The following is a 25,239-nucleotide window of genomic DNA, read 5'->3' as shown; positions in this document are numbered from 1 at the left end:
AATACTATAAACTCATGTAAAGCAGTGAAGTGTTAATGTAGTTTCTGTTGATGGTGTGAGCAGCCATGCTGACAACTCAGGGTAGACGAGACCTTCCCGACTCTCTGAGCAGGAATTAAAAGTTGGGGGGGGGGGGGGGGGGGGGTTTTGCATTGGGCATTTTCTTTGGGGTATTGCATGGTGTTGCTGCGTTCGACTTAAACTCATAATTCAGAAATTCCAACAAAGAAATTCATCCAATCATCTTAGAATTCCTATTCGTGAACTCAGGACAGTATCTTCAACCCCCGAGTTGACGTCAAATCAACATGAAATCAATATCAAAGCAATCAAATCAATATTGAAAAGTCAGGATTTTAAAACAAAAATGAATTGATGACTCATAATAATCAATCTAGGAACATGATTAAACATTAAAACTGCACCTTTAAACCACATAAGCTGTGCTGTGCCAGTTGGTTAAATGTTTAAATTAGTCTAGACGCTTTCTTTTTTAATATCAGGGAAAGTTATATCTATATGTGTGTGTGTGTGTGTGTGTTTACCTGTAGAAGATTCAGAACCACTCTGGATTGTTTTAATAGTGCCTCTTGCCTCTATTGTGCCTTTGTGGTCATCAGTAAGATAGAACAGACCAGCGGTTTAGACCCGCTCCGGTTACCCGAGACGAGAAATCGGACTCTCTCCGTCTCTGTCCTCTGCCACAACTGATACTTCCTCCCGCCTCATCTCCATCATCTCTACCACTGGTGTCTCTGTCATCACACCCAAACAGGAGATCATTTACCAACAAGACCTTGAGAGTCTCTCACAGATCAAGCTCCATTACTAAAACTAGTCTTTTACTCTCAATAATTATTTTTCTTAAAGCTCAAAACCCAGGAAAAGTATCCAATTTGATCGCACACTCTTAGGAGAAAAGATTAAGTATAGGTCGTCGCAGGGCTTCAGTTCCCCCTATAGAGGAACTCTATGAAGAACCCTACAATAGGTTGCTTCCTTATCAGACAGGGTTCCAAGCAGCACCGTTTTATGAAAGTTAATCCTCCTTAAAGGGAAACTCCGCACTGAAATACCTGACATATATTTATATTGAAATATCTGTGATGTGTTTAGTGATTTTGGTGCTGATTTGTCGGTTGGTGCCGGATGTTCATTATTCCTTTTGAGACGTTAGCAAACTGTTGTGTTGTGTTTTGCTGATGTCACATGGGGACACTGTTACTGCTATTGCTAGAGCAGTTAATGGCGTAAAATGGGGTGGTGGTGGTGGGGGGGGATTAAACAATTTATAACAAGTGATAACGGTCAGGTTTTGGTGTTAGCTCCTAAAAAAACAAAAGAGCAAGAGCTTCTTTTCTCGCTCAATATTTTCAACTATATCTTGAAGAGAAATCCAGCGTAGAAGTAGTGGAGCAAAAGTTAGACTCAAAGTCCCAGAATTACAGTGCAGCTCTACGACGCCGAGGCACGGCAGAGACTCGGTTCGGCTTGAGTGTGTCCAGATGAGGAGGTGAGAGAGCTGGACAGACTGAAAGACTAAAGCGCCGCTGCATCACTCTTTAGGTAGAGATGAAGCAAGGAGTGATAAGTTTCAGAGGTCCCACTGACATCTCTATCAGCAACTAGCCGAACGGTATTGTGGGTAGGTTTTTTGTTTTTTTTCTCTTTATCTATTCAACAAACTTTTTAAAAAACCCTTGTGAAAGAGTACACTTCATTTCATTAGGCTTGTTTAACATTGAATTAATGATGTGGATTGATACATTGATAAATTCAGAATTCAAGAATAAGGGAAAGGGGGTGGGGCCAAAAATTCAGCCATGCCGTGATGCCAGATTGTGGTTTTTCAGGAACACCTTGGAGAACTTCTGTTGGGATAAAAATGGATGATGTGTAGGCAAACTTGTGTTTGAATATCATATTACCCATAACAGTTCATTTACTTGCATTTCATTGGATTTATTATTTTGGTGAGATTTTCACTCAGATTAGATTAGATTGGATTAGGGCCAGAAATAAGAATTCTGAGCCCACTGACGCTTTAATTTTAATAGTTACCCTTGTCCTTATCCTCCCTTCTCCCTGGATGGTTTACAGTTTGGACAGTGATAGACATATATAAATAGTGATTACAATGACTGGGTGGGAGGGACATACGCTCTCTCCATTGTCAATCACAGCGACGTGAGCCAATCGTAGGCATCGATGAGCTCATGTATGTGGAAGAGGGCAGATAGCGCTTTCCTCCGAGTGTTCTACTCTGCGTTGGTTGGCTTGTTTGAGGTGTTTCGGACGGAGGAAGCATGTGTTAGCCTTCACCCTGTCGTCTGATAGTCGGTCCGTACAGGATTGTCGCGGCCAAAAACGCTCGATTTTGCTGCAGCTTTTTCTTTTTAATGTTTTTAGTGTGGTTATTTTTTTTTTTTTTTTGCAGAAAACTGCTTGAATTGGCGAAACCGCAGTCGCACGGAATTGTTTCGCAGTGATGTTTGTTGGTAAAACGAGACCTTTTAGCTGTACCCATGTTTGACGCACGTGAATCGAAGAGGGCCCGAATCTGCAGAAAACCTACGGTAATTTTGAAAAATTCGAAAAATCAAGCGTTTCCTTGATTTTGTTTTCATTTCTGCGATCGCAAAATCGCGAAACCTTGGAGGGAATGACTAATGGGTGGGAACTGTCCAAAACTAAAGGCAGAAAATGGAAAACCAAGAAAAGATCAATCACGGTCACTAGGGTAAATATAACCGGTTAAGGCACGTGGACACCAGGGTCAGACAAGCTGTAGTATCCTTAAAGATCCACTCAGGGCGCTCGGACTCGTTCCTACATCACTCGGTACATTCGTGCGGTTCTGAAAAATGTTCTATCTGGCAACTCTGTTTAGGAGGAAGCCTCGGCACCTGATTGGTCGAGTAGCTGATCCCGGGGCGGGGCTTGGGCGCGTTTTTCTCTCTGCCTGCCTCGCCTTCTGTTGGGGTTGTGATCTATCTATCTATCTATCTAGCTGTCTATCTCACCGTCTGCGTAGCTCTCTGTTCCCGTTCAGGGTCATTCGGTTCATCCGCTGCTGAGCGCGAGCGACGATGGCGACATCACGGGTGTCTTCCTTGCTTCCGTTTTGCTCGTGACCAGTCGGTGGATTTCTTTAAAAGAGAAAAACCAACGCATTACGCCGTGGAATAAAAGGAGAGGGTTTATAGTGGAGCCCGGTACTGAAGAAGAAGAAGAAGAAGAAGAAGAAGAGGAGGAAGAAGAAGAAGAAGGGAGGGACCTGTGTCGGAGTCGGTGTTGGTGCGCGTGCTTGCCGTGTCCCCCTCCCCCGATACCCCCACCCCCTCGTGCCTGTATGAGAGGTAACATCAATAACGCGCGGTGCATTTATCCCGGTGTAATTCATTAAGGATGTGTGTATAGCGTGTGCATGGATGGATGGAAGGATGGAAGGATGACCATGATGATCTAAAGGCCCGGTTTCCGCTCGTCTGTGCATAAGTCGGGATGCGCGCGCGTGTGCGTGCGTGCGTGCGTGTGTCGCTCGCACTGATGCACATATGACGAGGCCGCAATAAATTGCACCTATTTCTAATTTTGCACGGCTGTGCAGGCTGTTTAGTTTGCCCCTACAGCAGCGGCTCCACCATTTTGTTTTTATTAACGCGTCACGATATCACGAATTAGACCAGTCGCTCGATCGTGCGCGCGCGCGCGCTCCCGCATGTCTCTCATTACGCATCGCCCAGCCTGTGTCTTCCGTTCCTTCGTTTGTTTGTTTGTTTATCTGTCTTGTTTTGGTGGTGCTGGTTGGTGTTACAAGGCAGGCCGCAAATCCGTCACATTCAGCCGCACCCATAAATAAAGATAAGATGCACATGTACATAGGGTAGCTGCATACTGGTATACAGGTACATGCTGTGTATTATTATTATTACTAATCTTCTTATTATTATTTATTTTAATTGCTTTCAGCTTTAAGCGTTTTCCCCTCTTCCTCCTCCTCCTGTCAATCTTGTATCCTTTTTAGGATGTTGCGGTGGCGGTCTGGTTATATAACTGCAGGCGAAAAGACACTACACACACACACACACACACACACACACTCACTCACACTCTCACACTCAGACATACACCCTTAGAGATCTCTCAGTTTCATTCACTTTATTGATCACACTCCTGTTTCTTCTCTCTCTAATGTAATGGCAGCAGCGGTGTTTTTCTGGATGGAAATGGTGAACAATAGCACAGGAAGACTTTAGTACAGGAATGGCTGCAGCCAAGGCCGGTGGATTTGTTGACATTGGCTCTGCTGGCTTGTTTTCCTCTTAAAGCTGTCACTTGTTCTCAATGGCCACGATTAAACACTTGGCTGTCCTGACACGAATAGCTGAAGGGAGGGGGGGATGGGTTTAAAGCGTTGTAAAGGAGCGTCAGACGTGTTCGATGTTGATGCTCATGGCCGTGTTTTGGTTTCATGATGCCACACAATAGAGGCGGGCGATACGGTCGGAGATATCGCGTCACGATATTTACGCGGCCGCTCGACCGAGGGTTGCGCGAAAAGCAGCTGAGGATTTGCAAGGAACTAACAAGCAATTATTCATGCGTGTTACAGGGCTGGATTCACAGTCCCTCCGGGATCTGCGAGATTTTTGCGATCGCGGAAATCAAGCAAGCCGCACAATATTCGCAGGAGCTCGCGATTTTTAATAATCCCCGCCGATTCGGGCCGAGACGCGTCACGTGACGTCGTCACGACACACGTCCGGTCGAAGCCGTCTTCGATCCGCGCGCGTCGAACACGAGTACAGCTATAAAAGGTCTCTTTTTTTTATTGACAAACATCACAGCGAAAGACTTTGCAGGACAATTTCCTGCGATCGCGATTTTGTCAATTCAAATAGTATTCTGTAAAAAATAATAATAATAATAATAATAATAATAATAATAATTTCTGAATAAAAGACGCAGGAAAATCGAGCATTTTTGGCCGCAACAGTCACAAATAATGTCAGAAATTTTGTATTGAATCTTACAATGTTGGGATTTTTTTGTAAAAAAAAAAAATCTTGAATCTTTTTTCAGTGCTCCATCATTTTTTAGTCATTAAATACAAGTATTGTTCAAAACACGCTGTTTTGTTTTTTGTTTTTTTTAAAAATTATTTTACACCGTTTAAAAAAAAAAATTTTACATTGTGATGCATTCAAGTATTGCGATCTGACGTTTTTGTTACGTCGTCCGATGCTTCCAAACGTCTCCGAACGCGTGTTGTGACGTAATTTATTATGATCTCGGCATCACAGGATATTTGCATAAACTATTATACATGCGTAACGAACGACTACACAGACGATAACTCCTATTAGCCCTTCATCTACATTTTGTTTTTATTTTCTACCCCCCGTTCTGTCTTTACAGACTACTCGATGGAGTACACCCGACGTTGCAGTGCACGTGCGTTCTCCCTTTGTGTGTTAACACACATTATTCACTTTGATTTTAATGTATTCGGACGTTCAGTTTGGAACAATATGAATATTTCCATGTGGCCCCTCCCACCCAGCTATTTCTGTGCCACAGTCTTTTGTTTTCTCGATTCATGCATCATAAACATGGATACGTATATGGTATGGATGTAGCCTCCGTATATATCCGTATTGATAAGGAAACCCAGACGCTGATTATTATAGAGACTGAGACGATGATTTCCATTGTAACGTGCGTTGTTTTGACGGCTTTAAGGTTCTTTTATTATTTATTTTTTTTATTCCTATCCATATGCATGTTGAAACATTTGCATTGTATTGATGCTTGCTGCCCCGCTGTTACAGAGGGGGGACGACTGGGGAAGTTGTCCCAGGCCTCGTCTGGGTGGAGCCCAGGGGTCTATTGACATGTAGAATAGCCCTTTTTGAAAAGATTAAAAAAAAGGAAAGAAAAAGCCGGGCCTTGGCTGTCTATACGGCGGGTCTGAATCGTGTGGGAGCGAGGGCTGTGTTTACATACAAGCTGAAATCAAACCTGAACCCTAGTATCAGTTATGTTTATAAACAAAATATTTTTTTTTTAAAAAAAAAGGAAAATTCTTGCTTGTAATCTTTCAATAAAATGCAGTGACCTTTGCGTTGCTTGTTAATATCTTCCATCTGGGACGGGGAACGTGATGACGCTGTCTGTTTAGTGCTTGAAAGATCTGGATCTGGATCTGTATTCAGAGTTTAACCCAAAGTGGGTGTGGCCTAAACCAGAAACACTGGAGAAACAAACCCCAAATGTAAATTCTGTCTCTGACAGTTCCCCAACCTCAGCTACATCACTCCAGTTCATAGAGATATGTGTTATTGTTGTTTATTTATTTTTATTATTATTATTATTATTATTATTATTATTTATTTCCTCGTACAGTTATTAGTATTGTTTGCACCTGCCGGCGATATTTTCTAACAAATTTAGTTTTTCTATTTACCAAAATGTACACTTTAAGCTACCGTAACCAGGCAGTTACTAAGGATGCTGTAAGTGCATCACACGGTGTTCTTGGTCTTTGTTTGTTTGTCCGGCGAGCTTGATATCTAACCCCTGGCTCGCTCCCACATGAAAGTAAAAGCCTCCGGCTCGCACGACTTTTTTGTTGCGTCTCTTCGGATCTCGTGTAAAGCTTTCTCAATATATATATATATATATATATATATATATATATTATATATTCCTTTAGTGCACATTAGCTGTTAATTCAGACTAATGTGCTTCTATTCGGTTACATCTCTAGCATGCACATGGGAAACAAAACAACATTAACCAATGGTACTAATCAATTCCTGATGGCTGGAGCAAGGTTTAGTGTTATTTCATCCTGTTTTCACTCTGACACACAATATATATATATATATATATATATATGTGTGTGTGTGTGTGTGTAGGGTGCAAAAGAGCCGCTCGAATTGATTGCTGTTTGAAACAAAGGTTAAAATGTTGAGGCCACAGACAGGAAGTGTTGCCCTGCGAGGACTCGATGCGATCAGTAGCTGATCCAGAGTCTGTCTACGTCGACCGTGTTTGATCCCCGGCTGTGACGAGGAGAGAGCCGCGCTGGTCTGAGGTCAGCGCTTTACTTCACACCATAAAGAGAGCGAGGGAGGAAGAGCGGGCCGTGAGGAGACCGCCGGGGCCGGGGAGGGGCGGGAAACCCGCGTCGGCTCTTAACAATGACTTAATTTCTCATGCAAACGTCTGTGTGAGTGTGTGTGTGTGTGTGTGTGTGAGTGAGAGAGCGAGGAGAAGCGAGAATTCTAGGGGAGGGGAGAATGATCTCTGTGTGTGTGTGTGTGTGTGTATGTATATGTATATATGTGCTCATTTTTATTTTTTTTAATTTGTCACTTCCTTCCAGGCTGAGTCACCCACCGCCGGAGCACCCGAAGGGTCCCGCACACAGCGAGAGCGAGACGCGGGGAGGGACGTGGTGATCGAGCGAGTGGACGCTGAAGCGTAGGAGAAGAAGAAAGCGAGAGAGAGAAAGGAAGCACAGTGGCAGGGGTGGGACGAGCGACCCTGAGAGAAGAGGACGAGCACTGGGCTCCCCCCTGACCCCTAAACACTCGAGCTCGGAGTCATCATGAACGACCAGAACGTGGTGAAGGAGGGATGGCTGCAGAAGAGAGGTGAGAGAGAGAGAGAGAGAGAGAGATCCGAAGCTTATTATCATCTGAAATTCGCTTTGTCCGACTATAGCTTGCTACATCTCCGACTAGGGGGGAAAAAAACCCCAAATAAAGCACCTTCTCAACTTGGAATTCCTACTTGGAAACTCGTAAAGTTTCCTAAGCACCACTTTCATTCATTCTTCTTCAGCTTTATTTATCCTGATCTACGTACAACGAATAATCGTGCGAATGACGTCATAAGGAGTTTGGAAGCTGGCTAGAGTCGACGCTCGGCATAACTATTTAGGTAACGTCCTATAGCTAGTCAGGCTACGTTAACGAGCATTAGCAGCGAACAGCCAGAGTTAGCTGTTGAAGAGAAATTGAGCTAATTCAGTAGAACACGTACTTTAGAAGCACTCATGGATGCTTCCTGGTTCGAAACAAGGAATGATTTGGGCAAAATGCAAATGTATTAAATAAAGCAGTTCACGTTTAATGTCACGTGTATATAGTTAAATGTACGACGTTCGTTTTGTCAGCTTCCAGGTTCCATGTGTCACGTGCAAAATCAGAGGAGGAGAGACGATGTGATTGAGGTTTTTGCCTGTGTGGTGGTGTTGTGGAATAATATTGCCTTGCCGGGAAAAATTAGTCAAATTTAATACCTGCCCGTCAGCTGTATATTAATTTGCACACACAGCTCTATGTGGGGTCACGTGGGCCGGGAATCAAACCGCCAACCCTATGATTTGGGTTGACCAAATGAAAAGCTCTTTAAACAAAAGAATACCATTTTACACCAATCATCCTGTTCAAAAGTTTAGACCCCCTTAACGTGCCGTGTCGCCTCCTCGAGCATCGGTGGACGTCTGCGCCTCTTGCGATAGTCGTTTACGAGTCCCTCGGCGTGAAAAGACGGGTCTCGACATCACGTAGCCGCTCGAATATGCATGAATGTGCAGGACCTGGAGGATTTATTCTGAAGAACAGTGGGCGGTTTAACTGCTCGGGACAAACGAGGGACTCGTGAAGAACTCTCACAAAACATGAACGCATCGTGTCGTCGATCGTCCGGGTAACGACACGCGGGATTAAGAATCAAGGGGGTGTAAACTTTTGAACTGGTTCGTTTGTGTAAATTCAGTTTTTATTGTCTTGTGGACTATATGTAAACATCTGTTATGTGTATGTATTCAGGGCAGAACTGATTGCAAATTTTATGGTCCCTCTTTTTTTTTTAAATAATTATTACTAGCTTTTTCAGATTCTGCAAGGCGTATGTAAACTATATTTTGTTCAGCATGTGACTTACGGACACACATTTATTTATTTTTAAATGACTCTACTCTTTTTAATGTTTTCGTTTCTTAGCTTTATATGAAAAACTGCGTTTCCACCTCGGCCAGACATAAAAACATATAGTTTTGCGATTATAATTTCATTTAGCTTTCAGGTCTGAAGTGTGTCTCTCTCTCATTTGTCCTTATCTTCCTACACAGGTATATAGGTTTGCGTTATAATGAAGTTTTGGCACCCTTGCGCTCAGGTCTAGGTTTTTATTAGTGTGTAATGTATGGGTACGAGTGCACGCTGATTTCATGATGTGTTTAATGTAGTTGTATGGTTTGCATATCTATCATTTCCTCATTAGGGCTGTGTGTGTGTGTGTGTGTGTGTGTGTGTGTTTACATGCGTTTTCTAACCTTTTTTTTATTACTATGGGCCTTTAGGGGATTTTCTGAGTCTGGTCTTCCTCTGAGAGAGTACATGATGGTTTTTGGAGGGCTGTGTGTGTTTTGAAGGGGGCGGGGTGGAGGTGGAGGGGGAGGCGGGGGTTTGGGGGTGGACTCTTTTCCTCTTGGCTTTCCTTTCGGGGGAATACCTAAATGGCCACGGCTTTGTGTCTTTCTCTTCTCAGAGAGGCTACATAAAGAATTATGGACGTGTGTGTCCAAGACTTTCTGATAATCTCTCTATAGTACTGGAGATCTGTGTGTGCTTGTGTCTTGCTTTGTTGGATATTTATTTATTTATTTATTTATTTATTTATTTGGTAGAATTGAAGGTCTTTATTGTCCGTGCATCCGTAGTCTTTTGACATCAGTTTCATTCGAACACGTTACCGAGACTTTACAGTGATCCTGAAGCTCTATAATGTCGAGTGACTGATGTTGAGTCTATAGGTTTTGTTTGTTTTTTAAATCGTATTTAACGTTTTTTTTTCTTTTTAAAAAAAAAAACAAAAAAAAAACGAGACTCCAGTGTGTCTGTAAAATAAATAAACGAGTAAATGAACGATCTGGGGGGCGGGGCTCTGTACGAGTTCGGTTTTTGATGACGCTGAAAAGTTTCACAGCTTACAAACACTCGTATTTAAGATTAAGGTGGTGACAACATGGTTCCTGGGAACCTTTATGTGCAGAACCTGAACATTTAACTAACACCAAGTTCAGTTAGAATTAACTGAACTATCTTAGCTAGTGCCTTCGGTGTGGAGAAATGTGGTTGCAGATAACCTGCTCGAGAGCTCGCTCCGCTAATGTCAGCGATGTTGCTCTATGTAGGATGGCAGGGGAAGAAGGGGCGGTTTCCGATTTGCATATTTATGCATATTCATAAGTTCAGACATCTTTCGTGAAGGTAAACATGTAGAGAAGCCGTTTTTAGTCTCCGAGGTAGTTCCTAAAGGGTTCTTAAGGGATAATTATGGGGCTCTTGCTTTCTAAAGAGGTTCTAGTTAGAACCCTCTCAGAAAGGGAGCTCTACGTCCTCTAGAACCTTTAATGAATACGCAGTGAAGGACTAACAGGAGAACTCTTTAGGACGCAGAGAAATTGGAGAAGCATACTGTACGTTTGTGATTCTGACTCTGCTTTGTTTATTTATTTTCTTAATAGAAAAATGTGTTCCTTAAGGGTTCTTTGGATAGTTAAGGGTCCTTAGTTGAGTAAATGGGTTCTATCGAGAACTATATGTGACGTGTCGAACCTTATAATATAAGGTTTTCCTGGATTCTTCGGGGGGCATCTGAGGAACCGGTTTAGATGTCGTTTTTCCTTAAGAGTGTGTTCTTGTGTCTTGGATGGCAGAGTGTATGAAGTGTGTGTGTGTTGACGAGTCCTGTGTTCCTCTGTCTGTCCCTCCAGGAGAATATATAAAGAACTGGAGGCCTCGATACTTCCTCTTGAAGACTGACGGCTCCTTCATCGGCTACAAGGAGAAGCCCCAGGACGCAGACTTCGCCTACCCCCTCAATAACTTCTCTGTGGCCAGTGAGCTTCTCTCTCCTCTTCTGTCACCTTCTTTTCGATTTTTTATTTTTATTTTTTTAATGCTTTCGTGAAATGTTTTGGCACCCTGGTGGTTTCCAGGTATGTTTTTAAACCCGAGGTTGAGCCTGAGGTTTCTGTGGTTTTGTGTTTTCTCTTCTGAGAACTGAATTGTATCGTGAGCAGTCTGGAGATTTCCAGCCACGATGATGAGCGTCCGTAAAGCTTTTTCTGCCTCTTTAAATCCTAAGCTAATAACATTTTCTCAACATGAGTCATGAGTACATACTTGGAAAGTGACTCTTTTTTTTTTTTTTTTTTTTTTTTTTTTTGCGTTCGCTAGACATCACTGTTTAGGCTGGTGAGGATCTCGGCCCTCGAGCGCGTACTTCGCGTGATCCAAACAGCACGAATGCCTCGCATTTCGCTCAGGATAAACAGCGACTAGTCCTCTCGCTCTCCACACGGCTCACGCTCACGCTTACACGTCACGTCTCGTATTCTCACTCGCACTCCTTCCGTCTCTGTTAGAGTGTCAGCTGATGAAGACGGAGAGGCCGAAGCCCAACACCTTCATCATCAGATGCTTGCAGTGGACCACTGTGATCGAGCGAACCTTTCACGTGGACACACCTGAAGAGAGGTGAGCGATTCCACGCGTCGACGTAACGATCGTTACGACCGCCGCGCTTTTTCCGTTTCATTTCCCGTCCAAAATGACAACCGACGGACGAGGACACGGACCACTCTGTCGTAAACGTTGTGAAACTGATTGAAAGACTGTATGTCTGTTGCCACGGTGACAGGGACGAATGGGTGGAAGCGATACAGATGGTGGCGGACAAGCTGGCCAAGCAGGAGGAGGAAGGAATCCTGTGCAGCCCCACCACCCAGATCGAGATCGTCAACGAGGAGGAGATGGACACCTCCATCAGCCACCATAAACGAAAGGTGAGAGGACGGTGGGGGAGACTCCTGCAGGCGGGGCTCTTCCTGCTTGTAAACGTCTGTACTAGAATAATATCACGCAACGTTCTTCCGTTTCCTGCTCCGTCAGACGATGAACGACTTCGACTATCTGAAGCTGCTAGGCAAAGGCACCTTCGGGAAGGTGATCCTGGTGAAAGAGAAGGCCAGTGGAACTTATTATGCAATGAAGATCCTGAAGAAGGAGGTCATTATTGCCAAGGTGAGACACCACTATATATATATATTTTTTTTATTTAATTTTACGTCATTACAGTAATAATACAGGGTGTCCGAAAAGTCAGGAACCAGTGGAGATATCTTGAGCAAAATCCACAAAAAATCACGAAACAGCGGCTGAGAAAATGCGTAGAACCCAAGTGTGAGCATAATAAATGTAAATAATGAATACAAAATGACGTGCATTACAGAGTAGGTTTATTCTTATTGATTCCTGGCTTTTCAGACACCCTGTATACTTCTCATATTATATATTATAAATATTACAATCATGTTCTTCATATTAACACACAACCTAGAGTTTCTTGTTAACGCTTCAAATATCTATTAGCCATGTCTTTCACTAAAAAAAAAAAAAGTGCTATGCAACAAAATGTCGTAGATATAGTCATTGGCGTAGCTATCATTTTTCAGGCGGATGGCTTTTAATGACCAGGTAATGGTATTTGTTTTGTATTGTTTATTCAGTCCTTCCAGGATTTTGCGAGCGCAGAAATCAAGAAACGCCGCAATATTCGGAGGAGCTCGCGATTTTTCAAAGGTTTTCCGCAGATTCGGGCCGAGACGCGTCGAGTCACGTGACGTCATCATGAGTCACATGTCATCACGAACATGAGTACAGCTAAAAGGTCTCGTTTACCAGCAAACATCACTGCGGACATTTCGCCGATTCAAGCAGTTATCAGCAAAAAGAAATCAAAAATAACCCTCTGCAATTTGCAAAACTCTGCGAAATCCTGTACGGACTGGCTTCTTTTAGTATTCTTTCTGTTCCGCACTTACGGTGATGTCATGGTGTCTCGTGGTGATTTCACAGCGAATTCTACGGGGATTTTATGGTGAATCTACGATGATTTGTGATTAACAAACTGACTGTGAATAAAAGAGTTGACCACTTTGTATACCAGAGAGCTACAACGCCAAGCAGTGAGGCACGGATTTATTTTAATCATTTACAGAACGATCCACTATCAAACCAGTCCTGCCTTATTATAATAATAATAATAATAATAATAATAATGTTGCCTTGAAATATCTTTATGACCGTTCCAGTGCAGGATTCTGATTGGTTAATCCTGTTTCATACAATCGCAGAAGGTAGCCAATAAAATGTGACTAAACACACTAAAGGAATTGTTCATTTGAAGTTTGGGGCGGTTTAATATGGAATCATAATGATAACCCTGTTGATGTTGTTTTATGGACTATCATTATCATTATAGCATGGGTTTAAACCCGAAATCCCTCCTAGCTGCACCTCTGGTCATTTTTTAATCGCTGGATTATCTTTCTAATATCACATGCCTGTTCTTTAATTGTTTACATATTCTTTTAAACAGTATAATGATTTTGCGTTAAGGAAAAACTTGTCTTGTCCAGACATTTTTGCTTTACCTGGTTATATTCCTTATCCTTTTCTCTCTTTCTCTCTCTCTCTCTCTCTCTCCATTCTCTTCTCTTCTCTTTCTTTCCCGCTGTTCAGGATGAAGTGGCCCACACTCTGACTGAAAGCAGGGTATTAAAAAACACTAGGCATCCCTTTTTAACCGTGAGTGCTTTTGCTAAACACGTGTACTCAAAAAAAATAAATAAAAAATCAAACCAATTTACACTCCAAAATTTTGTGACAATTACAGAAGGTCTGAAATCCTTTTTATTTTCCAACACAGTCTCTGAAGTACTCCTTTCAGACCAAGGATCGTCTGTGCTTCGTGATGGAGTACGTCAACGGCGGAGAGGTGAGGCATGATCCAACTCCTCAGATAGAGCTGATTTTTACATTTTGTTGATCGAGCACTCCATATTGATCGTACAATTTCAAAATCGATCACAGGACAACAGAATAGTTGACCTAATGTTAGCTAGCTTACTGTCGAACGTGGCTACTAGTTTACTTTCCTAATATAATTGATAAGACAAATGTTAGCTAGCTTCCTAGCAAACATGGCTACTGAAGCTAGTTACACAATATTATAGTTCATCTAATGTTAGCTAGCTTCCTAGCAAACATGGCTACTGAAGCTAGTTACACAATATTATAGTTCTTCTAATGTTAGCTAGCTTCCTAGCAAACATGGCTACTGAAGCTAGTTACACAATATTATAGTTCATCTAATGTTAGCTAGCTTCCTAGCAAACATGGCTACTGAAGCTAGTTACACAATATTATAGTTCAGCTAATGTTAGCTAGCTTCCTAGCAAACATGGCTACTGAAGCTAGTTACACAATATTATAGTTCATCTAATGTTAGCTAGCTTCCTAGCAAACATGGCTACTGAAGCTAGTTACACAATATTATAGTTCTTCTAATGTTAGCTAGCTTCCTAGCAAACATGGCTACTGAAGCTAGTTACACAATATTATAGTTCATATAATGGTAGCTAGCTTCCTAGCAAACATGGCTACTGAAGCTAGTTACACAATATTATAGTTCATCTAATGGTAGCTAGCTTACTGTCGAACATGGCTACTGAAGCTAGTTACACAATATTATAGTTCATCTAATGGTAGCTAGCTTCCTAGCAAACATGGCTACTGAAGCTAGTTACACAATATTATAGTTCATCTAATGGTAGCTAGCTTACTGTCGAACATGGCTACTGAAGCTAGTTACACAATATTATAGTTTTTCTAATGTTAGCTAGCTTACTGTCGAACATGGCTGCTAGTTTACTCTCCTAATATAACCGATAGCCAAATATTAGCTAGCTTCCGAGCAAACATGGCTACTGATGCTATTCACACAATATTTAATAGTTCATTTAATGTTAGCTAGCTTACCTGTGCAGTTGGATAATTCTAGTTAAATTGCACTAAAAACCATTATGAACCTCTAAATATTTATTAATATTTAAAAAAAAATTTTGCATATAACATTTCAATTTCATAATAAAATGGTTTGTGTAGCATTAGATACTAGCTCAACTGGCTACTTGTTTTAAAGTGCAATTGATCTATTAGCTTTGATTTCACAATGCTAATCACATTGCTAGTTGTGTTTACCTGATGTTAGCAAGCTTACTAGTGCGGCCGGTTACTGGATTTAATTTCACAGTTAAGTAGTTCACCTAATGTGAGCTAGCTTACTAGCACAGTTGTTTACTAGCTTCAGTTTCACAAAAAAAAAGTAATGCTACTTAGTTTACTAGTGCAACTTCACAATATGTTTAAAAAATAAAGTTACCTACAGCTGACTAGCTTGCTAGTTTACAGTACCTTAGCATCAGAAAGCTAACCTGTTAAGTGTAGGGAGTCTGTGGTAATTAGACTGAATTCTTTGGTTCTGAAGGAATTTAGTTAGCATCCATTGTTTACAACTACTGCTCAGTCATTGTGCTTTGTAATTACCGCTAGTATTTTATTTTAAAAACTACACGGAGTGAAACAAAAATGAAAAATTAGAGTGTGTGTGTTTGGAAGATTACGTTTAATTTTAAGCTCCACAGTCTCTTTGAGGAGAAGATTGGATGTCCCTGGTTTTATTTATTTATTCGTTCGTTCGTTCGTTTGTTTTTCTACTGCAGCTGTTTTTTCATTTGTCAAGAGAGCGCGTGTTTTCGGAAGACCGGACCCGTTTCTATGGCTCCGAGATCGTCTCTGCACTGGATTATTTGCACTCTGCTAAAATTGTTTACCGCGATCTTAAGGTAAGCTCCAGCTCACCCGTTTATTCCGGCATGTTCTGTGTGCAGATCACAGAACCACAGAAAGGTGCGTCTTTGAGTTAACGCACGGAAACCAACGCGGTTCCGCGGATGAGACCGTAGATGTAAACGTGGACGTGGTTTTGATTCCGTATCAGGAAGAAGGAAGTCACTGGCATTCGTACTGTAGATGCACATAATGAAAACAAGAATTATTATGTGAATTTTCATATATATTGTTAGCTGGCCAGCTAATATGCACTAACCTAACAGGACTTCTGAGAGGACTTTTATTTAAATAGTTATACAGGCTCATAATTTTTACTGCTACAGTTAGCCGGTTAGCTAAATAAGCTGACAGGATTGTTAAGTCATGTTCATGAATGTTGTTGTCCTCTAAGCAGCTAAGCCGCTAGCTAATATGAGGTAATCTGAGAATGTTTCTGACAGGATATTTTAACTCATGAAAATGTTGATGTTAGCTCGCTGACTAACATAAGCCAACCTGAGAGGTTCCAGATATTTCAGAAAACTGTAGCTACTCAGAAACATTTAAATATATGTCTGTTAGTCTGTCTTTTCTCCACTCATACAACACTTTAAATATGTGTGTGTGTGTGTGTGTGTGTGTGTGTGTGTGTGTGTGTGTGTGTGTGTGTGTGTTTAGCTGGAGAACCTGATGCTGGACAAGGACGGCCACATTAAGATCACAGATTTCGGTTTGTGTAAGGAGGGCATCACTGATGCCGCCACCATGAAGACGTTCTGCGGAACTCCGGAGTATCTGGCACCCGAGGTAGTGTGTTCCTCGCAACCCGTAACCGACTCTCATTCCATAACTGACTCGCATTCCATAGTCGACTCGCATCCATTAACCGACTCGCAACCCATAAGTGACTCCCATTCCATAACTGACTCGCATTCCATAGTCGACTCGCATCCATTAACCGACTCGCAACCCATAAGTGACTCCCATTCCATAACTGACTCGCAACCCATAGCCGACTCGCATCCATTAATCGACTCGCAACCCATAAGTGACTCCCCTTCCATAACTGACTCGCATTCCATAGCCAACTTGCATCCATTAACTGACTCGCAACCCATAGCTGACTCGCATCCATTAACTGACTCGCAATTAATAACTGACTTGCATCCCACAGCCAACTCGCAACCCATAACCGACTAGCATAGAATATCCGACTTGCAACCCGTAACTGACTCGCATTCCATAGTCGACTCGCACGCATTAACCAATTCGCATCCCACAGCTGACTCGCATTCTGTAACAATAATGGACTCGCTTTCAGTAACTGACTTGCGTCCCACAGCCAACTCGCATCCCATTGCTGACTCGTAACTGACTTGCGTCCCATAACCCCCTGCTGTACACATTTACACGGTTCTTTCGCAGGTCTGGAAAAAGGTCAGAGCAAGGTTGTAAATCTGTTGTCTTTAGACATAAAACCCGTATCACCTTTCATATTTTGAATAATCCTCAACATGTAAGGTCTGAAATTTTTTAATGTATTCCAAAAAAAATAAAAAAAATCAGTGAATTCTTCAGGAGAATACAGGACTGCTGTTTCACTTGGGATTTTAGTGGATGACATCATCAGTAAAGCATGACTTCATAATTCATAAGCAGTGGTGGAGTCATCCGGAGCGAGATGTTTTGGTGGTGTGTGTGTGTGTGTGTGTAAGTGTATGACAGCATGTAGTGGTTTAGTACAAGACCGTGAAAACTTCAGCATTAGTGTTTTCTCACACTGTGAAAATGATCTCACGTGAAGGGGACAGTATAAAAAGTCGAGAGTGGATTTATTATTAAACGTACATCTGGGCCTTACCACTGTTTGCTTTTCCTGTCTCTCTCAGGTGGAGAGTTGGGGGAAAGTTCACAAATTCGTACCACTTTTTTAAAACGAGTCATTATGTGAAAGTCAGTTTTGTGGTAAATATTAAAGATGAAAATCTTGACTTCCTCAGTGAGCTAATGCGATACTATAAGTGCTTGAATTGATTAATTCTCAGGTATTGGAGGATAATGTGACCTGGGAGTGTAACTTAACCCTGTAAGTGATCTCTCCGTGCTCAGGTGTTGGAGGATAACGATTACGGCCGAGCGGTGGACTGGTGGGGGCTCGGCGTGGTCATGTACGAGATGATGTGTGGACGCCTTCCCTTTTATAATCAGGTACGTTCCAGACGAGACGAGACGAGACCCGCGCGACGCTGTTCTAGTGCGCGAGTCTCTAGCTATCTTTCCATCCATGTATTTTTATGCGAATTTAAAAAAAAAAAAAAACGCTGGATGGAAATACCAGATGCGAATAAAATCTCCAAAATGCGCATTAAAAAAACCCCGAATGCGCTCAGTTTAGGCCTTTATTTGCAAATGTTTTACGCGATATTCGCAACTTAAATTCGCGACTTTGATAGAAACGTAGCTAGTGTCGCATTGCGTTGCGGTTTTGAATGGGATAAATGTGCATGATTTGGGGATTTCATTTCTTCCATGGCTTTAATTTGTGTGTTTAGTCAAACCCTGTGTGTGTGTGTGTGTGTGTGTGTGTGTGTGTGTGTGTGTGTGTGTGTTTGGGGTTGTGCTTCCAGGACCACGAGAAGCTGTTTGAACTGATTCTTATGGAAGAAATCAAATTTCCCAGAACCCTCTCTTCTGATGCCAAGTCTCTGCTCTCTGGCCTGCTCATCAAAGACCCTAACAAAAGGTGTGTGTGTGTGTGAGAGAGAGAGAGAGAGAGAATCTGAATTTTGACTTGTGTCTACCTCTTATGTAATCATCCGCATAGATGCTTGTGCTGTTATTAAAATGTTCTCTACACTAAGCTGACATGTGCCATTACATTTGCACAAATGGGTGTTCCTAAATCCGCCCGTGTAGACTCGGAGGAGGTCCGGACGACGCAAAGGAGATCATGAGACACAGTTTCTTCTCTACGCTGGACTGGCAGGAGGTTTACGACAAAAAGGTACCACACGGTCGGGTTCTGTAAACACGAAGGTTTCTCCGAGTCTGATACTGGAGACTCCTTCCATCCATGCTAAATAAATGTCTCGCTACAGAAAACCCCACCATGTCGACGATTACATGTGTCTTTGTTAAATGGCATGGTTGTTGCGGAGGGTTTTTTTTTTTTAAACGCGGTTTGTTTTTAGTCTTCGGTTACGCGAATGTGAATGAGCCGTTACTATACAAACGATAACGGATACCAGGACGAGTGCGTTAACATACACGTGTCATTTGTAGCTGCGCTACTGTCAGAGCTGCTGCTGTTCTGAGAAAAGGAATCCATCGACGTCTTCTGACCAATCGGATTTGAGAGTTCAACAGCGCTGTGGTGTAAAATGGTTTATGTCATGTTTCACAATATCATGTGAAGAAAGTAGGTCAATGTTTGGGGGTGTATTCTCATGGATAAAGATTCTGCATGAAAGAATATCAGACATGTTTTTGAAAGAATATGAAGTTAATGGAATGATTTGAGATGTGAAGATGTGACTCTCTCTCTCTCTCTCTCTCTCTCTCTCTCTCACTAGCTCGTTCCCCCGTTCATGCCCCAGGTCACATCCGAGACAGACACCAGGTATTTTGACGAGGAGTTCACAGCTCAGACCATCACCATCACCCCTCCGGAGAAGTGTAAGTGAAAATCCGGTCTGCTTACATTGTATTTTCCAGACCGTAAGATGCTTTATTCCGCTTATTCCTTCTTAGAAAGTAAATTGGCGGCTGTTTCCTTGCAATAGTCTGCGTTTTTACGGCAAACTGCTACTCCGCGAGTTACAAACCTCAATACTGATCCCTAGTAGAGTATTGCGATAAACATTACCGTGGCAAATTCATCACAAGCTGCTGAAAGTAACCCTCCCCTGTATGATTTGGAAATTAGCTAACCGTGAGCGACCCTGAAAACAGAATCGGTTTCTCACCGGCTTTTCCTTATATATGGAAAGCATATAGAGTAGGTTTAATGTTTTTGACTGAACAGAATGTGCACTGTAAGTGGCACATACAGTATGAATCTCTCATGAGTCAAATATCACTCATGTAGTTGTATAAAGGCACAAACCGATTATAGTGCAGAGCAGGTGTTGCCCCCCACCACCACCACCACCATTTATTGACGTTTCTTTTCAAATAATCATTTTAGAGCTTTCTATTCCCGAACCGTCCGCCGTACACGTGGGGCCGGAGTTGACTGCGGTGCTTGGACCTGGAAATAGAATGATGTTGATGGGTTGTGATTTCCACCACCATAAAAAAAAAAAAAAAAAAAACATTTGCCTCACTATCGCCATCTCTGTCTGAAACATAAAATTGCAAGTTACTTGCAGAGCTATTTTAGTTATTTATTTATTTATTTATTTATTTATTTATTTTTAAACGTGGGCTGTGCTTCGGCTATTATTGGAGGAGATTTAGTTGAAATTTTAAGCATGCCTTATATTCTAACGCTTCTTCTTCTTCTTCTTCTTCTTGCATCTATCGCTGTTCCGTTCGTGTCGATATTCCGTGCACGTGTGGAACTGTAGTCGGATCGATAGAAATAGCTCTAGCTAGCATCTGATCGTCTGGAAAATACGGCACATCCGTTGCTGCTCAGATATTGTAAAGTCGATGTCGTCTCTCGCCTCTCTGTGTCCCCTCTGCAGTCGACGAGGACGGCATGGACTCCGCCGACAGCGAAAGGAGACCGCATTTCCCACAATTCTCGTATTCAGCCAGCGGGCGGGAGTGAAGCTCGCTCGTCACCCGGCGCCAGTGTTTTCATCCCAGGCCATCTAAGGAAATTACGTAGCCATGCTAGGAAAAGTCTGCACTCTTTCACCTCCTCCTCCTCCTCCACGTCCTCCTCCTCCTCCTCCTCCTGTTTTCTCTTTAATTATTTAATGACTTGATGAAGTTTTCATTTTGTTGGGGTTTTTTTGTTTGTTTGTTTGTTTTATTTTTGATGTTGCGATAAAAGGGGTTTTGCACAGATGGGTTCGACTGAAGCTAATCAACCCACGTAAAAAAAAAAAGAAAAAAAGAAGAAGAAGAGGAAAAAAAAAAAAGAAGGTCTTGTACATTTTCAGCATTGTTGTTGTTTACAGCAGATCAAGAACAGATTGTTTTTTTGTTTGTTTATGTTGGGGTTTTTTTTTTTTTTCTTTTCCCAGCGCATTAAATTATGTCCATCAGTATTACCATTGACGTCGAGCTTTTTAGGTTTGTTTGTTGTTTGTTGTTGTTTTTGGGAGGGTTATTTTTTTTGGTGTACGTGTGCTTGTTTTAAAGAGCCGTTCTGGGGAACAAAACCAAAAATGTTGCCTTATGTGTGCGGACAGACAGATGGACAGAGAGACAGGGTTCTTGGCTCGTGAAGACTTTTCTCATCTTTCTGTTTCTGCATCGCTCTGTAGAACACGTTCCACCTCTCGCACCCTGCGACACTGCGGGGTGGGGGGTGGGGGGGGCGTGTACGAAAGAAAAACACTAAGGTTTTGTTTTGTTGTTTGTTTGTTTGTTTTTTGTTTCGTTCAAAAGGGAAAGATTTCATTTACAGTCCGCAAAACTGCCAGTTACCGTAACGTAAACCTCACTCAGGCAACGTCTGTTAAACACGACTCAGATACAGTATAGACAGAATGTCAGAGCGTGGATCTGGGATCAGTTCTTCACTTTTCTGGTGGAATCTCCCTCACAGTTGAGTGCAAAAGTTTGCACCCCCCATAGTATTTTTTTAAAAATACAGTTTATGAAGGAGCTAGGATGTACAAATGAACATTTCGTAGAGATATCGGTGTAATATACAAGCAGAAAGCATAACACCCACCCACCATTTCCCTTTTAGAGTATCCTTAAAATTCCCGCATGCTATAAGCTGCCCATTTTTTTGCTTTTTTTCTTTCTTCTAAGTATTTACTCGCCCACGGAGCCTTAACCTTAACGCTAGGATCCTCCTTTTCCTTTTAAAATAAAAAGTAGCACGTCGTACCTCTTATTTCACATTTCACCGGAAGACGAAATCATTTCGAGATGAAATTACCGAAACTAAAACGAAGAACGGACGAGTTGGTTCCGGCCGAGAGGACCGAAGAAGCCGATTGACAGATAGAGAAGAGGTTGAAGGGTGGAGACCGGGTCCGGGTGCGTCGCGTCCTCTCGTTTATTTTGGTTCGAAATGTTGCTCGTTTTCCGATTTTACAGGAAATGAATTGTTCTTTCTCCCCCCCCCGCCCACCCGCCCGCCCGCCCGCCCGCCCCAGAATATTTTTTTAGAATTAATATATATCGACTCGTTTGGAGTTCCTTCTGCTCGTTTCATCACGTAAAGTCTAGAAATCGAATATTCACGAATCACAACACGAGAGCGAAAAGGAACCGGCGCAGTACATTTCAGCGTGAACGGAGTCGACCTGGAAGTGTGCCAGCTGTTCGTGTTCTTTTCTCTGGTGTAGATGTGGTTAAGGTGTACTCTGAAATTCTGTTTTTATAAAAATATATGATAAGAATCGGATTAATGTATGCCAAAAAAAATAAAAATGAAAAGACATCTTGCGTGATTAAATTGTTGTGAAATTGCCGCACTTGCTGATTTAAAAAAACAACAAAAAAAAAAACACCACAATTTTTGTGTCTTCCTTCCACCGTCACCCTCGTGCTACGTTTTACGTTTAAACATCACGTAGCGATCCGTGATGGCGGTGCATCCGGGTCACTCGAGATCGTTTACTGATGAAAATAACATCATGAAATAACACGAGAGCTTTCTGTAATATTTATTGAAAAAAAAAAAACTGATTTTGGACATCAGACTTACATATAGTTAATATTATTTATTTATTTTCTTCCATTATGAAACGAAAAACACGGACGAACTCGACGGATGCGGACCAGGTGTGGAGCTGCAAGTTATAACCCTTTTTTTTGTTGTTGTTGTTGTTGTTGCTACTTTTAAAACGATAACGAAGGAACATCTGGGGAAACTTAGCATGTTAAACATCTTCTAAATTTCGTCATGTCGTCTAAAGGTGTACAAACTTTTGCACTCAGCCGTACGTACGATCTCGGATATGAACGCGATCGAGATGACGCTGAAAACCTGATCCCGGATCAGACCGGCTCTGTTTATCAGACGTTTTATAGTCATTTACAAAAGTATTTAACAGAAGAAAAAAAAAAAACAATATGGGGGGAAAAAAAATAATACCACGGAAATAAAGACATAAATAATATTTATACATAATATATTAAATCATATATAATGGATTAGAATTATGACTAAATCCGGGCCGTGTTCTGGGAGTACTGGCGATACCCGTGATACTGGGAGAAAACGTATTGCGATGAGCTGTATCACGATATCGAGGTCACATGGTCACATGGCCCAGCACTTCCGCACGGCCGGTAGCTGTATGTACAGAAACCTCACTACAGATGAGCGCTTTCACACGCGAGAGCTTGTGCGTACGCCGTACGCTGTGTTCTGTGTTAAAATCCTAGAAAGAAAAACCAAGCGAGTATCAGCTCTGATCAACTATCAACACACATCTTACTGCTTACTCTTCCTTTCATTCGTTTTGTTGTTGTTTTTGGCATTATCCAGTTCAGTTTAGCTGGAGAAAGTGACTCCAGATTTATTGGCACCCTTCAAGTGTGACATTTCTGAGCTCAGATCTACAGGGACATTGTCGTGACAAAGGGATTTTACACGTGTGCAACATCAAATTCTTTCCCCGGGGAAACAGGGCGTGGTTAAATGCAACAAAAGAGTTTCTGGACTCTGAGAGGAAGTTGTTTGTTGTTTTTTTGTTTGTTTTTGGGGGGGGGTTCTTTTAAGGAATGGCAATTTGATTGCTTTCATGTAGGGATGTCGGTCATTTTGGCAACCGAAGAGGACGAAGGCTAACACGTGATTCCTTTGAGACGCACTGAAAGAAAAAAAAAATCACAGAAATTGTTTTCCACTACAAATACCATTAAAACCATTACTGCTCCTTAATGGTGTCCACTAGACAAAACATGCCACTAGTAGAACGCAACAAATTACCAGTAGAGACCCACAGGGACCATTACAGTTTCCATTAAAACAATACACAATTCCCATTATAACCAAGTGATCAGCTACCGTCACTGTGATTGACAGGAGAGAGAGAGAGAGAGAGAGAGAGAATAGGCCCCTCCCACCCAGAGAGCACGGACAATTTAGCTCCTTTGGCTCCCGCGCGCGAGATGTTTATAAAATGTTTATAAATTAACCATTACACCATAATCTTTTTTTTTTGTGCTTATTTTTATGAAAGGTGCCAATAATTCTGGAGTTCACCGGATGATGTGGGCACGTTGCGGCAATCAAAACCCAGATCAGATCCCGTTTACCCAAAACGACCCAGGACTGCGTCCAGAATCACTTAAAAGTGCACAATTCAATACGGATGATTCCCGCGCCCAAATGTAATGGCACCCCTGCATATCAGTGCACTACATACAGTGTAAGATGACGGCCTTGCCTACATTACACATAGCGTTTTGTGCGGTAATCTGTGGTTAGCGATACACCTTCAGACCCGTCCAGCTCGTCCGATCCGAGCATGATCTAAATATGCAGTGGTGGCTATTTCTTTGTCACAGCAGACCTGTGTCTTATTGTGAGAAGACAAAACGATATTTGACAATAATGTGATCGGGGTGGGGGGAGGAGACAGAAAACCGTTTCCACAGACTCTGTGGTATTTAAGTCCCGCCTCTTTTATATCCGCACCAATGATATGCGTTCGTTCGGTTTTAAAATTGTTTTCTCTCTGTAATGCTGATTTTGAAGCGACATCAGGTTTTCTAAATGTTGGTATCATGAGACTCCCGACACCCCCCTCCCCCTCCCCCCATCAGTGTATTTTTGTACCACAGTTCTACTTTTCCGCCAACGTTACGCTCCGTCTCTCCTTGTGTGACGAAGGTGTGTCGTTTTACGAAGGAAACAAAAGGACGCGTTCCGAATTTCGTTTTGGTTCTTCGATGACACGCATTGAGTTGTTCTGTTGGTTTTCGTTGGGGGGGGGGGGGTGGGGGTTGTGGTTTTTTTTTGTTTGTTTGTTTGTTTTATTTTTTTTTTTAAATACCAAAGCGATGCGGCAGGTTTACAGTAAAGTGTCCTGCTTTATTGCTGTTTGGTAATATTTATTTTAAGTTATAATAAAATGATGGAAAAACTATTTTTGTGTGTGTGTGTGTGTGTGTGTTCGTTGTATTTCTGTCAGGTGGGTGAAGAACTTTTCTAATAAACCAGGTTGAAACACCTTTAAGTCTGATTCTATGGATAAGTGTGAACGTTTGCTGGGGGGTTGTAATAGCTAGTTTACAATTATAACCTCTTTTACATCAGTTTTAATCCATCTTTCTTAGTTTGTACATAAACTGTCATGTGAAATAGAGGGATAGCTCCCCTGTTCCCTATTCAAAACCT

General features: G+C 42.0%; 1 protein-coding gene across 2 annotated transcripts; it reads left to right on the top strand.

Moving 5' to 3' along the window:
• Nucleotides 1-1,277: 1,277 nt before the first annotated feature.
• On the top strand, nucleotides 1,278-22,329 carry akt3b (v-akt murine thymoma viral oncogene homolog 3b). Of its 2 annotated transcripts, XM_053615216.1 has the most exons (15): nucleotides 1,278-3,359; nucleotides 7,394-7,664; nucleotides 10,796-10,921; nucleotides 11,450-11,561; nucleotides 11,725-11,869; nucleotides 11,976-12,107; nucleotides 13,608-13,673; nucleotides 13,795-13,863; nucleotides 15,650-15,772; nucleotides 16,437-16,565; nucleotides 17,868-17,966; nucleotides 18,386-18,501; nucleotides 18,675-18,762; nucleotides 19,331-19,433; nucleotides 20,447-22,329. In XM_053615216.1, the coding sequence occupies exons 2-15, from the start codon at nucleotides 7,619-7,621 to the stop codon at nucleotides 20,530-20,532; spliced, it is 1,440 nt and encodes a 479-aa protein (XP_053471191.1). In that variant the 5' UTR covers nucleotides 1,278-3,359; nucleotides 7,394-7,618; the 3' UTR covers nucleotides 20,533-22,329. The 2 variants fall into 2 exon arrangements, with proteins under 2 accessions (XP_053471191.1, XP_053471190.1); XM_053615215.1 differs by lacking the exons at nucleotides 1,278-3,359; nucleotides 7,394-7,664 and having other exon boundaries at nucleotides 7,673-10,921.
• The last annotated feature ends 2,910 nt before the right edge of the window (nucleotides 22,330-25,239 follow it).

The sequence above is a fragment of the Ictalurus furcatus genome, chromosome 26, assembly GCF_023375685.1.
Source record: "Ictalurus furcatus strain D&B chromosome 26, Billie_1.0, whole genome shotgun sequence".
NCBI lineage: Eukaryota > Metazoa > Chordata > Actinopteri > Siluriformes > Ictaluridae > Ictalurus > Ictalurus furcatus.
The sequence above is the reverse complement of the archived record's forward strand: the minus strand, read 5'-3'. Positions and strand labels throughout refer to the sequence as shown.

Bases quoted from the DNA above. Each gene is read 5' to 3' on its own strand.
- akt3b (XM_053615215.1), top strand. From the start codon at position 10,732: ATGGCAGAGTGTATGAAGTGTGTGTGTGTTGACGAGTCCTGTGTTCCT. The intron at 12,108-13,607 runs GTGAGACACCAC...CCCGCTGTTCAG, and splicing joins AGGAGGTCATTATTGCCAAG to GATGAAGTGGCCCACACTCT. The intron at 16,566-17,867 runs GTAGTGTGTTCC...CTCCGTGCTCAG, and splicing joins CGGAGTATCTGGCACCCGAG to GTGTTGGAGGATAACGATTA.